At 34.5% G+C, this 15,701-nt stretch overlaps 1 protein-coding gene across 4 annotated transcripts in view; it reads right to left on the bottom strand.

Annotated features, from left to right (window-relative positions):
• SLC30A9 (solute carrier family 30 member 9) overlaps nucleotides 1-15,701 on the bottom strand; it is a 79,929-nt gene that overhangs the window by 17,423 nt on the left and 46,805 nt on the right. For 3 of the 4 annotated variants that reach the window (XM_025450724.3, XM_049092862.1, XM_035714096.2), the window contains 5 exons: nucleotides 10,245-10,300; nucleotides 7,593-7,728; nucleotides 4,715-4,754; nucleotides 3,281-3,352; nucleotides 2,669-2,776 (listed from right to left, as the gene is read on the bottom strand). In XM_025450724.3, coding sequence (XP_025306509.1) covers nucleotides 2,669-2,776; nucleotides 3,281-3,352; nucleotides 4,715-4,754; nucleotides 7,593-7,728; nucleotides 10,245-10,300 — 412 coding nt within the window. The remainder of the gene's footprint in view (nucleotides 1-2,668; nucleotides 2,777-3,280; nucleotides 3,353-4,714; nucleotides 4,755-7,592; nucleotides 7,729-10,244; nucleotides 10,301-15,701) is intronic. The other variant, XM_049092863.1, reaches the window with a different exon arrangement.

Below are 15,701 nucleotides of genomic sequence, written 5' to 3'. Positions count from 1 at the left end.
TTTTCTATTATTTCAGTCAGCTTTAATGAGAAAAGAACCAGAATTACTAAAGCAAAGGACCTGAAATTCCTTCCTTTCTTTTAATGACCTTCTCCTAATAGGTTTACTATACTACACCAAAATGGGAATGCTACAATATGCTTCACATTATATAGGAGTATTATGTGGTTTAAGTATTTAGGATCTATTTCTTGATTCTGGTCATTACATGAGTGAGAGTTCTAGATCATTTTAGATTAAAGATGACATACACATACTAATAATATAATAGAATCCATTTCTTTTTGATATATCGGCTCTTTTCCTGCCCATACAGACAACACTGTGAGATCAAAAGCTGAATAAAATAACCACATTTTGTCCCTTATTCTTATCAAGGTTCTGTGAGAGAATTAAGCCATACAAAAAATGATATGGATCATTCTTTTCATTCAACCAAGGATGATACATAGCCAGTACCATTCTAGATACAAAGGAGAGAGGTTAGTTGGTTGCATGCTACAGGTACCTTAGAACAGTGGTTCTCAAAGTACAATTCCTTAATCAGCAGCATCAGCATCACTTGAGAACTTGGTAAAAATCAAGTTCTTAGACCTCACCTAAGGCTTTGAATCAGAAAGCCCGGAGTTGGGACCAGCATTCTTGGTCTTCCCAAACCCTCCAGGTGATTCTGATTCTAAAGTATGCCTCAGGTTGTTAGTTTTGATTTTTGTTTTTTTTTTCTTTTTAAGATTTTATTTATTTATTTGAGAGAGCAAGAGTGAGCAGAAGAGAGAGAACACAATTGAGGAGGGGTAGGGGAGAAGCAGACTCGCCACTGAGCAGGGAGCCTGACACGGGGGGGGGGGGGGGGGGGGGGGGTGAGGGGTGAGGGGGGGGGGCCTTGCTCCCAGGACTCCAGAATCATGATCTGAGCCGAAGGCAGATGCTTAACCCACTGAGCCAACCAGGTGCCCAGACTGTTAGGTCTTAATCCTCTCCCAGAACCAATGAGAAGAGTTGATTTATTATCTTTGAATGTGTAGGTTAATATTTATAAAACAGACATCAATAGAGTTTAAATTTTATAATAAATTTTACATACAAGACTTTTAGAATTCTTTTTATTCTAAAGATAAAATGTCAATATTAAATTTACCTTTCTTAATGCTTGATAAAACATACATTTTACTTAAAAAAGTCAATTTACATACTAGTTTTATTAACATTTAGTCAGAATATAGCACTAAAAAAGTAAAGCGACTAAATCTGTACTAAAGTATTAAAAACGATCCGTTTGTAAAGTGTAATCTACTAGGAGGTTTGTAATTACACAGCTCAAAATCAAATACTGTTCTTTGAAACTTCAAATTTATCTAATTATTTAACAGTATACATGTATAAGTAATCCTACAGAAATCACAGAAATATTATTTGCAAAGTATTTATTTCTTGGAATGTTATTCAATTTAAATGAATTAATTTAGCTGATTAAATAAAACAATGTGAAACTCTTAACACAAAAATTTATGTAAGTTTGGGACACCTTGGTGGATCATTCAGTTAAGTGCCTGCTGCCCTCAGCCCAGGTCATGATCCCAGAGTCCTGGGAGCAAGCCCCATGTCAGGCTCCCTGCTCAGTGAGGAGTCTGCTTCTCCCTATGCCCCTCCCCGACTTGTTCTCTCTGCCTCTCTCTCCTCCTCTTCCCTCCCTTCATAAAAAATAAATGAACAAATCTTTAAAAATATATAAATAAAAATTTAAAAATTTACATAAGCTTGACTATTTTTATTATTATACAAAAGAAAATATTCTATTAAAAGCTGACTTATTCATCAAATGACACTTAAAATTTTGCTAAGTAATAATTTGTCTAAGATGTCTAAAATGGTAAGGTCAATTAGAAAAACAATCAGAAACATTTTGGATCACAGTGAACATAAGAGAAGGCTGGTTTAGTCTTAAGATGTAATTTAAAATGATAAATAAATAGATAGATAAATAGATAGATTAGATAGATAGAGACCCATTCATATTTCAAGTATTTTAAGAACCACTGTAGAACTGTGGAAGCTCATCACCTAAAATTATTTCAAATGTACAAAGCAAATGGATAAGCATGGAAGAATTTTCATTCCAAGAGAATTCCAACCTCAGAAATGGGGATCTTTTCATACTATAAGGTCTTCAAAATAATGAACTAGCTACCAAAATGAGGATAAAAGCAACTAGAGAGTCCAGGAAACAGGAAAGTGACAGCAGTTATTATTGGCCCTAGCAGTGAAAGACAAATGAACAAGAGCTACAATATGTATTTACAACTTTAGAGTTTATTAAAGTTCTCTTCCATTTATTATCTTAATAAATCTGCAAGGTCACTAGGCCAAACAGCAATACTAAGCTCAGAGTAGCTGCATAATTTATTAAGCCACAGCTAGAAAGGTTTATTAGCACATTAGAAATGCTCTAACAACAGCCTACTTTATCTTAAACTAAGAGAAAATTTCTGAGAGAGAACTCTGAAGACTTTAACTGTCTTATCTGTCTTACACAAATAAATGGTTAGTATGAAATTAGTATTTAACGATCTACTGGTTTAAAATTATTCAAAGATATAAAAGAAAATGCCCACATATTAGAGAGTTAAAGTAGTCCAAATAAATCACCCATAATTTAAGAAATATTTACCTGTTATAGAAGTAAGGCCCATACAGGTAGCTGCTATGGTCACTCCCAAGACTGCTGCAGTATCCTCCAGCAATATAACATTTGTACTAGGATCTCGACTTTCCATTACTTAATCATTAGGGTAGAGACAAGAAAAGAAACTTTCTCAAATTCTAATTTGATACTATCAGGTAACATTTTAACAAGTATCCACTTAAAATTAAGATATAAATTAAGATTAAAAAATGTATAAGATCCTGATTTTAAAAATCCTGTTCAATGTAAACATAATTTATTGGTTTAAATGTTGACAGTAATTTAAAGTCAAATTACTAAAAAAAATAAAGTCAAATTACTTTCTCTAGTTATATAAACATATACAAAAATACTCTAATTCACTTAAGTTAAAATTCAAATATAAAGTATTCATGTTCATATCACACGTTTCTCTTTTTATTTTATTTATTTATTTTTCATTTCTCTTTTTAAAAGAGATGATATATAATGTAAGAGACACACAGGGAAGACTTTGAAATATATTTTGTACACCTCTAAAAGGAAAAAGCAATAGTACTGGGCAATTTTCGAAAACAAAGGAGATGAAGTAAGAAACCTATTTTCTAAGATACATACCATACTTATAAAATGACATTCCTTTAGCCCGAGCACTTCTACGAAGTTCATTTACAGCAACAAGAAGTGTTGCTGAAAGAAAAGCATTCATATCAGCAAGAAAAAAACTTTATGCCTCCAAATTTTAAAGATGGCATCTCAAAATAAATAGGAACAACACTTTTAATGCCAGGGTTGTCAATTAAGAAAAGTTCTGTATTAACTGGTCATTATCAAGACTCCAATTATCATCACAATACAAGGAATCCCTATTTCTAAATAATAATAATTTATAGGACGCCTGGATGGCTCCGCGGTTGGGCATCTGCCTTCGTTCGGATCACGGTATGATCCCAGGATCCGGGGTTGAGTCCCACATCGGGCTCCCTCCACGTAGCCTGCTTCTCTCTCTGCCTGTGTTTCTGCCTCTGTGTCTCTCATGAAAAAATAAATAAATCCAAAAAAAAACCAAAAACAAAAAACATAGTAATTTAAGTATCATTACCACAACCTTAATGACCGTAATTTATTGGACAGCAACTAGCTGGCAGGCACCACAAGCACAATCATGTTTGATCCTCCCAACCTTCTGAGGCAGGTAGTATCAGTACCATCTTACAGACTCTCAAAGATGAAGGGAACACTATGCGTAGAAAATGACAATGTACTAGAATAAGTATACTATGAATCTAGCAATGAGTTAGGCAGTTTCCTGCATGAGGTAGCACTTCTCTACTACGGTTGAAACTTGAGGAAACTGAACTATTTTATTGCAAAGAGTCGGCCTTTCATGATTAACACTACTAAAACCTGATTTTTATTAATTTATTCTTTATTTTTTAAAAGACTTTATTTATTTATTTACTTATGAGAGACACAGAGAAAAAGGCAGAGACAGAGGCAGAGGGAGAAGCAGGCTCCATGCAGGGAGCCCGATGTGGGACCCAATCCTGGGACCTCAGGACCACGACCCAAGCTGAAGGCATACGCTCAATCATTGAGCCACCCAGGTGTCATTTATTTTTTTTTTAAAAGATTTCAGGGATAGGGAAAAGAAGCAGGCTCCCCACTGAGCAGGGAGCCCAATGTGGGGATCAATCCCGGGACCCTGAGATCATCACCTGAGCTGAAGGTAGTCACTTAACTGACTTGAGCCTCGCGGGCACCCCACTAAAACCAGATTTTTAAAAACTCAGTATATAGTTATGTTTTCACACTCCATTCCGAATGTTCTGAGTGTTATGATTAAGACACTCAAGAACAAAAAAATAGCTTTTCTCTTGCCCCCATCCATTATAGTAATAACCACAGTTCATTATACAAAGAATTTTCTCGCTCAAAGTAGATTTCTATTTCCACAGTTTCTCTTTAATCAGTGGAATTTAGCAATTTATAAAAATGGACTGAATATATATTACTAAATTAAGAATAAAGAGATACTGTAACAGTACATACCTCCTTCGGATGCTAATGATCCCGCTAAAATACAATATGCCTAGAAAATAAGTATTAAAGTGTAAGTTCATATTTTTTAGAGAATCATAATGATTCATGCATAAAGTTTATAATGTTTAAAATGGAAACATAAATTCAAATCCTAGCCAGATAAGGACACAGCTCAAATGAGGGCAATGAGATAGTGTATCTTCATAAAAGGAAAAAAATAAAAGTTAAAAATCTGATAATCATCTCATTTTTTAATACTTAGAAGAGTAATCAATCTATAGAATGTTGTAACATGACCTAAGTTAAATCCATGATATAAAAGATGAAAAAATTAGTTTAAAATTTTTCTCAAGTTCAAAATGGACACAAAACATTTGAAATCTGGAGTGTGGATACCAGGACGCAGTTAGATCCACACTCATACCCACATAATTTCTGGATTTTCTTCAGATGCCCAGTACCGACCCTGGTTCAGAAAGATAAGCAGTTATAAACAGTGATCAATTTGGGAGAGGGGAATTACATCACCCTCCTTGCAGTACCAGGACACAGTTGAATTAAATAAAGATTCACAAAAGAAATTTAAACCAAGAGATAACCTCGCAATACAAATTTTTAGAAATTTAAATGAAATTCAAACCAAACATATATAGAATTTTCTGCATTACCTTTTTGGAACCACAGACTTCCCTGAAATAGAAGTTTAGAAATTTCTGAACATAGTCTGATACTCTTATAATTCTGTTAAGGAAACTGAAATGTCCAAAGGCTATGTGATTTGCTTCAGTACATAGATATGATACCAGGGTAAGAACTAGAATATGTTTTTTCCAGTCTCAATTCGAGGCTATCTCCACTGAATCTTACTGCCAACCTAAAGCATAATTAAAAGTTGCTAAACTGCCCAATAACTTTTTTAATCCTCTTTCCTGAAAGGATTTAATACCCAATAAAGGGAAGCCACATATATCAGCCAAAGATTCCAATACCTAATAAACATAGATTAGTCTATGGTACACTGAATCTATGATTTATTAATAATAATCATAGTCTGATGTAACCTCATTTAGTTGCAAAAAGATAGAAGAGCTTCTACAAGCTTTTTTTTCTTCCTTAAATAGGCTCCACACCCAGCACTGGAGCCCAACACAGAGCTTGAGCTCAGGACCCTGAGATCAAGACCTGAGCTGAGATCAGGAGTCAGATGCTTAACTAACTAGCCACCCAGGCACCCCAAGGTTCTACAATCCTTAAAACTTAAACACAATTGAAAATTTAACTAATTTTCATTAACCACTTAGTCTCTGTAAAGTAATACAATACAAATCAGATGAATGATAGACAAATGAGGTATCTATAAAGTGGGTGAACCTTTTCAGAATGGAAGAAAAGATGTTAAATGAGATTCATTCCAATTGAGAACAAATTAGATTTTAAGTACTCCCACATCCCAAAATGAGGTGCTGTACCATCTCTTCAGGTACAGAGAATGCCTCAGCCTGGCTTTACAACTCCTCACTCCACACCCACTAACCCATGAGGAAGAGCTAAAGTTAAGGCCAAAAGTGAAGATTTCTTTGGAGAAAGCTATTAAGCTGCTAAGATTGCTCAGAAAGCTGGATGTGGATCCCTAGTGTTTAGAGACTACACTGAACTACATCTAATGCACATGTAAAAATAAATTTATTGGAAAGTCTTACAGATATTGATTGTGTCAACAGAGTAGATGATTATGTTTGGGGGAAAAAAACTGCACTCTCACTGAGAAGGTATTAAAGATGTCTGTTTTAACACACAGAGCCAAACCACAGAATTCTGAGTAGAAGTCTTTTGCAAAGAGATCAACTCCTACTGAGTAGGATTTTGAAAAGAGATCAACTGCCCAAAGATCCTTCTCGAAAATGCAAGGCAACCTCTGCAGAAAGAGTCTGGAACTACACCATAAGATGCAGAAGCCAAGGGGGGGTGCCACATGACCAATCTGCGCTTGTCAAGGGAGCTAGAGTCAGAGTGGCTACACCGGGTAATCTCCAAGAAGTTTCCATGAGAGAAAAGGACAGCTTTAAGTATCTACAAAGGCCAGAGGAAACCAATGCAAGATGATGCTGGTACCAGTAAAATAGTACTTTTCTGCCTTCAATCCCCACTTCTGATGCTGCCAGAGGCAACTTCAGGAGTAGGAAAGAAGGGCCAAAGCCCTAGATAGGAAAATACAGAAGGTGACCATTCTCTCATCTTCTCATTCCCCCAGTACAGGCTTCCTATTGACATGAGTAGGAAAAAAAAAAAAAAAATCTTTAAACTATGACTATCTTGTGGCACTGGATATTTTAATTACTGACAGATTATTCTTGGGACTAAAAATGAACAGAGATCTTCTTGTTCAATATAACGAGAAATTAATGAAACTGTCCAAGATTTTAACCAAGGAGTCAGTACTTAATGACTGTAGCTACAGAGCTACTCTTTTTTTTTTTTTTAAAGATATTATTTTAAAGTAATCTCTAAAACCAACGTGGGGCTTGAAATCACAACCCTGAGATCAACCAACTGGATTGTCCAGGTGCCCCTGTACCTACAGAGATACCCTTGTTCAAGATCACTGAATCATATGCATCTAGAGATCATGTCTAGTCATGTTCTAAAACGCACAACTTAATTCTCTGACATTTATCTACAATAAAGGCAATTTCTATTCCCAACATCAAAAAACAAAACAAAACAAAACAAAACAAAAAAAACGCACAACTACAGGTACATAACCCTGTATTACAGTAAAAAAGGTATGTTAGTCCCCTTCTTTAAAATCAGTATGACAAAGACATTTACTGTACTTAAATCACTATCTTATATTATGTGAAAACTGAGGGGGAAAAAGAAAGATTACCCATAGAAGGGATTCCATTGGTTGAGGATTAAGCAATCCCATGATTCCGTGGTACCAAGATAATCCTGCACCCATCATGAAAATACCAACACCACTAATTAGTGAAGCAATATAGCGCATATTTGAAAATCCGTACCTGAAAAATAAAAAAAGATAATACAGTTTACAGGAAATACAAATTGTTTTAAAATACACGTTGAATAAGTCAATGAAAAAGAAAACCAAAAACTTACAATATAAAAATTGTTATGCTTTTATATTTAAGTAAAATGCAAGTGCCAAACTTAAATCTAATCAGAAAATCATAAAGTGAAAAAACTGCAAGATCTTTGAAAATATATATAAAAACAGAGTGATATGACTGAACTCAGGTATTTTTTTAATCCCTTTTCCATATAGTCTGTTTTGATTAAATAGAGGCAATTTGCTATTATGTACCACAAATATGGATAAAATTAATCTTTTTAAAATGCATTCAGATGTTTAATGAAGAGGTTGGCATTTAAATTTTCCTGTAATGCAGCTTTTAACTGAATATTTGGTCTTCTTGAACTGCCAATCAGTGATTTCGATTACCTATAATGTGATGTTGGATACTTGGGGCTGGTTCTGAATAGTTTAGCATACAGCAACTAACTACCATTATTAGGACTATGAGCTTCAGTTTTCTGGGTGCTTTTATGGCAATAAAAAAAAACACTTATTTTTTTAAGAATCTTGGTCACAAAAAAAAAAAAAAAAAAAAAAAAAAGAATCTTGGTCACTGTGTATTATTTTGTATTATTGTACATATCAATAAAACACTGAGTTTTAAGCAGCTCAAAACACGACATACTATACGAGAAAAGGAATCACACATTAATAAAAATATTTCCTGGGAAATTTACTCCCAAAGCCAAACTCTATGGCACCCTTCTAGCAGATGCAAATTTAAACAATAGATCTTAATTAAAACTGTTCTTTCATTATTTATGCAAATATGTAGTGATCTTGCCATGGGGAATTCTCAGTTTATAGATGTGACCATGCTTTATCAGCTTTATTTAGAAAATTTACTTTTTCTAAATTTACCCCAACTACTGTAAGATATATATATTTCTTTCAGTTAAAGTAATTTAAGATCTAAATTAAGTGCTATTACTTTCCTTCTATGTGTGTTCAAAAAACTGTAGGGTTCTTACTAAAAATTTTTAACTATGTAGATCTTCACTGTCCCATATTAGTCATCAGCCACATAACGCTATTTAAATTCAAATTAATTAAAACAATAAAAATTTAAATGTAACTCTTCACACATTTCATATGCTTAATAGCCACATGTAGCTACTATCATACTGGACAGATATAAAATATTTCTATCACTGTAGAAAATTCTATTGAGCAGCATTAAAGTAGATTGTTGAAAATAACAAAAATCTCCACAACCTAAAATTGTAAAATTTTATCCTGTTTTTAAAATTCTGGTGTATAAAACTGGCGCAGCGGTTTAGCGCCGCCTGCAGCCCAGGGCATGATCCTGGAGACCCTGGATCGAGTCCCACATCAGGCTCTCTGTATGATGCCTGCTTCTCCCTCTGCCTGTGTCTCTGCCTCTCTGTCTCTATGAATAAATAAATTAAAAAAAAAAATCTTTAAAGAAAAAATATTTTAACAATGTGTAATTAGTAGATAAGAAAGCTAGCTCTTCTCAATAACTGCTTGTTGATATTTCTAGGATATTAAAAATACAGTATTATTTATAAGAAAAAATAGTCTCTTGGTTTTGAGTAACAAAAGGCATTTATACAAAGCACAGAGGTAGGGGATCTCCAGGTGGCTCAGCAGTTTAGCGCCTGCCTTCGGCCCAGGGCGTGATCCTGGAGTCCCGGATTCGAGTCCCACATCGGGTTCCCTGCAAGGAGCCTGCTTCTCCCTCTTTGTCTCTGCCTCTCTCCTCTGTCATGAATAAATAAATAAAATCTTAAAAAAAAAAAAACAAAACAACAACAAACCAAGTACAGAGGTAGATTCCTTTACAGAAATAAGTGTTTTTTTGCCTTAAGACTGATAAAATCTTATTATTGAAGCTTGTTAAATAAATGATACATGTGGAATTCAAAAGTATTAGCTGGTTATGTTAGTAAAAGGAAAAAACTATCAAATAACTGATGTAACTCAAAATAATATATTCTAAAAATGATACTCATTTTACAAATAATTTTGAAATGTTAACAGGATACTATTTCCAAATCACAAAAGGATTAAAATACATTAAATATGAATTTAATAAAAGTTATCACTAAAATTTCAGATTCAGTGCCTGTTAGTCTAAATGTGGAATGTTTCCTTTAACCAAATAAAATAGAACTCTAAGACCAAAATATGTGCTTTGTTATTAATTCTCAAATATGAAAAGGACAAGATCTCTATGCTGTTACAAAGCATAAAAATAATTTTAAAACATGAGTTTCAAATTATATCTTGAATTTATTTGGACACTGTGGATGAGTCTTACATTTTAGATACTACAGTGAAAGAAATGACCAAATCTTTAATACAAAATTGCAGGTATATAAGCTGCAGGAGACTTCTAAAATTCAACTGCTTTTATTTCAATAACTTGCTGCCAAAAAATAAAATTAAATAAAAATAAAATAAAGGCAATGTCCTTACGGATGAGTTGGATCTGGTGTTTGAACAGACTTACTGATGCCCACTGCTAATAAACCCTATGGACAAGAAGAAAAAGGGGTAAATAATTGTTAGCAAGATGGAGAGTACAGTGTGGTAAAACCAATCTGGATTGTGCAATCTGACAAGGGCAAAGAAACTACATGCACATACATAATAGCCCAGCAAAGCAATTCTGGTTTATAGCCCTTACCTTACAGACATAAAGATGAACCCAAAGGAGTTCAAAATGCCATTGTTTATAAAGATGAAAAATGTGAAAGCCAATCTAAAAATCCATCAGTAAGGAATGGCAAAATAAATGATGGTACTGCCAAACCATAAGTTACTTCTACCATAGTTTAATAGAATGGGGTTGAGATAGAGCTTTCTGTACTGACTTGGTAAAAGCTCCTAGACATACTATTAAATATTAAAGTGAAAGAGAAAAAAATCAAGTTTAGGAACAGTGTGTTAAGTACAAAAAAAACTTGTATGTCATTTTTGTAGACAACATATAATATAAAGCACAGGAAAGTTCTAGAAGGATACACATTCAACTGTTTATATCTGTGAGAAGAGAAGTAGCATTAGTCTATTTGTTTTTTACAGGAAAAGTGACTTGTATAGCTGTACAAATCAAAGTAAAAAATTTGAATAGTATAACTTCAAAGCCATGCACTAGAAGTAGATGTATCAATATACACAGAGTAGTGATTATCTGGGGTGCAGGAGGGGAGAATAAAGATGTAGGGCTAATAATTACAACTAATATTTTTATTTCTTTAAAAAAACAAAAACGGGAGGCGCCTGGGTGGCTCAGTCTGTTAAGTGTCTGGCTTCGACTCAACTCATGATCCCAGGGTCCTGGCATCCACATTACATGGGGTTCCCTACTCAGGGGGAGCCTGCTTCTCCCTGTCCCTTTGCCCCTTCCCCTGCTTGTGCGCTTTCTCTCTCTGTCAAATACATAAAATCGTATAAAAAGTAAAAATAAATAAATAAAAACGTAAAGTAGATACGGCAAAACTATGAACATGTCTTTAATCGTGGTTACCACCTTTCTCTCCTTTCTTCCTTCCTCCCTGGACTTCATCTTTTCTTCTTGCCTTTCTTTCATTTATTTGGTTTTCAATCGCATTTTTTGTTAAAAAGAGCTATCCAATGGAAATTCCTGATATTACTATGCTAAGTCTTTTCTATTCTAGTTTGATGTGAATTTGGATATCTAAAATAGATTACCTTTAAAAACACAATTGATGATTTTTTGATTAATCAAAACCCCCCAAAAAGAAAGCAAATTAAGATAGAACATAGAATTCTTTTAAACTGTAAATTAAATCGAAATATTAATTCACACTATTTGTGTGTGTGTGTGTGTGTATACACACACACACACACGCATGCAATTATCATGTTTACAAAATAGCCAATGGGCATTCAATTATTTTTAAAATCAATATTCAGGTTGGCCATGCAATGAAGTGTAGGATATCAAGTTTTTCATAAACTCAATATGGACCAAATTTATTAGTTTTTCCTACAAAAATAAATTATCACACACCATCCCTAATCCTGTGCCCCCCACTTCCCCTAGAGGTAGGGTAGCATGAATTAGGTTTGATATGTATCCTTCCAGACCTTTTTCTGCACAATTACAATGCGTGTGTGTATACATATATAAATATACATGCTGATATATCTATCAGATATGTAAATATAACCTACATCTGCTTGGTTTGCAGCATAATGAATATTAATATCTACTGGCTAAGAAGATTATAAATGCTTCCCCCTCCAAGATTATCCTTCCCTTTTTTGATTTTTCCTTCAGTATCATACTACCATGCAACTCCTTAAATGTCACCTTGGAATCTTTCCAGTTGTTCTGACCTCCTTACAGAAGACAGAGTGAAGACTGTCTTCTTCAAAACACTATATTGTAAATTCAGGTGCTCGATAAATTCATACCAATTAATATTAAGGATGTGCTGTATGTTATTTAGAAGAAAAGTCTTTAAAAAAAGGACTGTCACAGAAATTGTAAACCTAGATATCACTAGAGGCACAGGCCTAAATTTAAAACTTGAGGTATTTTTGTCTCTCAAAAGGTAAAGAAAAAAATACTATAGTTATAAAAATTTACAAAAATTAATTTTTCAATAACTGGAAGTTTGTACCTTTTGACCACCTTCTCCCCATTTCACCCACCCCCACTTACTCCTTGTCTCTGGCAACCACCAATCTATTTTCTATATCCATAAGTTTGGAGTATTTTTGTTTTAGTCCACATATAAGTGAGATCAATTGGGATCTATCTTTGTCTGACTTTTCACTTAGCATAATGCCCTCAAGGTCACAAATGACAAGATTTCCTTCTTTTTTTTTTCTAATGGCTAAATAATATTCCTGTGTGTGTGTGTGTGTGTGTCTGTACACACACATACATACCACATTTTCTTTATCCATTCATCTATTGAAATGGAATTTAGGTTGTTTCCAAGTCTCGGCTGCTATAAATAATGCTGCACTGAACATGAGGGTGCAGACAGCTTTCTTTAAGATTAGAATTCCAGAAGTGGAACTGCTGGCTCATATGGTAGTTCTATTTCTTTTACGAACCTCTGTACTATTTTTCATAGTACCTGCACCAATTTACGTTCGCATCAACAGTGCACGCACATGGGTTTCCTTCTCTCTACATGCTCATCAAAAGTTATTATTTCTTGTCTTTTTGATAACAGGTCTTCTAACTGGTGTGAGGTGATAGCTCACTGTGGTTCTGATTTGCATTTCCCTGATGATTAGGGACGTTGAGCACCTTTTCATATACTTCCTGGGCTATTTGAACGTCTTAGTTGGAAAAATATTCGGATCCTTTGCTCATTTTTTAAATCAGATAGGTTTTTTTCTGCTATTGAGTTGTAGGAGCTCTTTAGAATTTTCAGAAATATTATTATATGTCTAAAATAGTTTTGTTTTTGTTTTTAGGAGAGAGGGAGTGGGGTGCATGAGCAGGGTCAGGGAGGGGCAGCTGGAGAGGGAGAAGGAGGAGAAAGGAACCTCAAGTAGGGTCCACACGCAGCACAGAACTCAATGCGTGGGACTCGATCTCACAACCCTGAGATCATGACCTGAGCCAAAATCAAGAGGTGGATGCCTAATTGACTGAGCTACCCAAGTGTCCCAAAATAGTTTTCAAAAGAACATAAGAAATACAATTTCCATTTACTCAGTAAGGCCCAGTTGAAATCTTTTTAATCAAAGCCTTTCTGACACTCGCAACAAGAAAAACGCTTCACCAAGGATTCTCAAAGCAGGGGCACCTGGGTGGCTCCATGGCTGAGCATCTGCCTTCGGCTCAGGGCGTGATCTCAGGGTCCTGGGACTGAGTCCAACATCTTCTCCCTCTACTTATGTCTCTGCCTTTCTCTGTATGTCTCTCATGAATAAATAAAATCTTTTAAAAAAATAAAAGGATTCTCAAAGCACCAATACCACATGATTTCAGGTTTATTTACCTCTGTTACACTCCATCTATTACTGAAAGTATTTGTTTTTCTAATTAGAATACTAACACATTCTCATTGTAAAGAAACCAAATAGGACAGGAGAGGAAATCATTTAAGAGTCTGATGGATATTTCAGACTATCTTTATATACACTCGTATATAGTTGTTAATGTTGCTTTTGTGAATATATTTGTGCCAGATTTCAGGGAAGAGTGTGCATGTGCTTAAAAAGCTGATCACAATCTATATCATGTCTTTTGCACTTTATATTATGGAAACTGTCAACATACAGAGAGATGGATAAAGCATATCTTAAACACCCAATAGAACATTTCAATAAACCCAACTCATCCATTACTCAGCTTCAATAATTACAAATACATAACCACATCTGTCTTCTCTATTCCATACCCATTCCCCCCATGAATATTTTGAAGTAAATTCTAAGCATCACACCATTTCATCTTTAAATATTTTATCTGAATGACTAAAACTCTAAGGCATTTTAGAAATTGAGACACCAGACCATCATACTTTAAAATTTTAATACTAATTCCTTAACATTTTAAAATATATACTCAGTAATCACATTTCCACATATGGAAATTTTAAGTTTGAGATAAAATTCACACACAAAGCAAGAATCCTAAATATAAAAAGCTCTTTAAGCTTTGACAAATCAACACCCTTGTAACATATATTCCCATTAAGACACAGAATTTTTCCAATTACCTCAAAAAGTTCTCTTGTGCCTCTTTTCAGTTATCTTTCCCAACATCAGAAGGAATCATTTGCTTAATTTTTAAAATTGTTTTAATTTTACTTCTTGTATAGTTAATAGTGTTATATTAGTTTCAGGTGTACAATACAGTGAGTCACCTCTTCCATACAATACCCAGTGCTCATCATGACAAGTGCCCTCCTTAATCCCCATCACTTATCTATCCAGTGCCACAAACCTCCCTTCTGGTGACCATCAGTTTGTTCTCCAGAGTGAGGAGTTTCTTGGCTTGAGTCTTTTTCCCCCACTTTGCTCATTTGTTTCTCAAATTCTATGTATGAAATCACAGGATATTTGTCTTTCTCTGACTCTGCTTATTAGCATTATACTCTCTAGCTGCAATCATGTTGCAAATGGTAAGATTTCAATCTCTTTTATGGCAGATACATATACACTACATCTTAGTCATTCATCTACTGATGGACACTTGGGCTACCTCCATAATTTGGCTCTTGTAAATAATGCTGCCATAAACAGAGGGGTGCATGTATCCCACTGAATTAGTGTTCTTGTATTTTTTGGATAATACCCAGTAGTGTGACTACTGGATTATAAGGTAGTTCCATTTTTAACTTTTTGAGGAACCTCCATACTGTTTTCCATAGTGGCTGACTGCACTAGTTTGCATTCCCACCAATAGTGCATGAGCATTCCTTTTTCTCCACATCCTTGCCAACACTTGCATTTGTGTTTTTAATTTTAGCCATTCTGACAGGTTTGAGGTAATACCTCATTGTAGTTTTGATCTGTATTTCCCTGATGAGGAGTGATGCTGAGCATCTTTTCATGTCTCTGTTGACCATCTGCATGTCTTCTTTGGAGAAATATCTGATTATGTCTTCTGCTCATTTTTCAATTGGATTATTTGTTTTAAGGGTACTGAGCTTTATCAATTCTTTATATATTTTGGAGGCTAGCCCTTTATCAGATATGTCATTTGCAAATATCTTCTCCCACTGAACGGGCTGCCTTTCTAGTTTTGTTGACTGTTTCCTTCACACTGCACAGCTTTTATTTTGATGTAGACCCAATACTTTATTTTTGCTTTTATTTCTCTTGTCTCAGGACACATATCAAGAAAAATACTGCTATGGCCGATGTCAGATAAATTATTATCTCTGCTCTCTTCCAGATTTTTATGGTTTCAGGTCTCACATTTAGGTCTTT

Source organism: Canis lupus, chromosome 13 (assembly GCF_003254725.2).
Source record: "Canis lupus dingo isolate Sandy chromosome 13, ASM325472v2, whole genome shotgun sequence".
Lineage (NCBI taxonomy): Eukaryota > Metazoa > Chordata > Mammalia > Carnivora > Canidae > Canis > Canis lupus.
The sequence above is the reverse complement of the archived record's forward strand: the minus strand, read 5'-3'. Positions and strand labels throughout refer to the sequence as shown.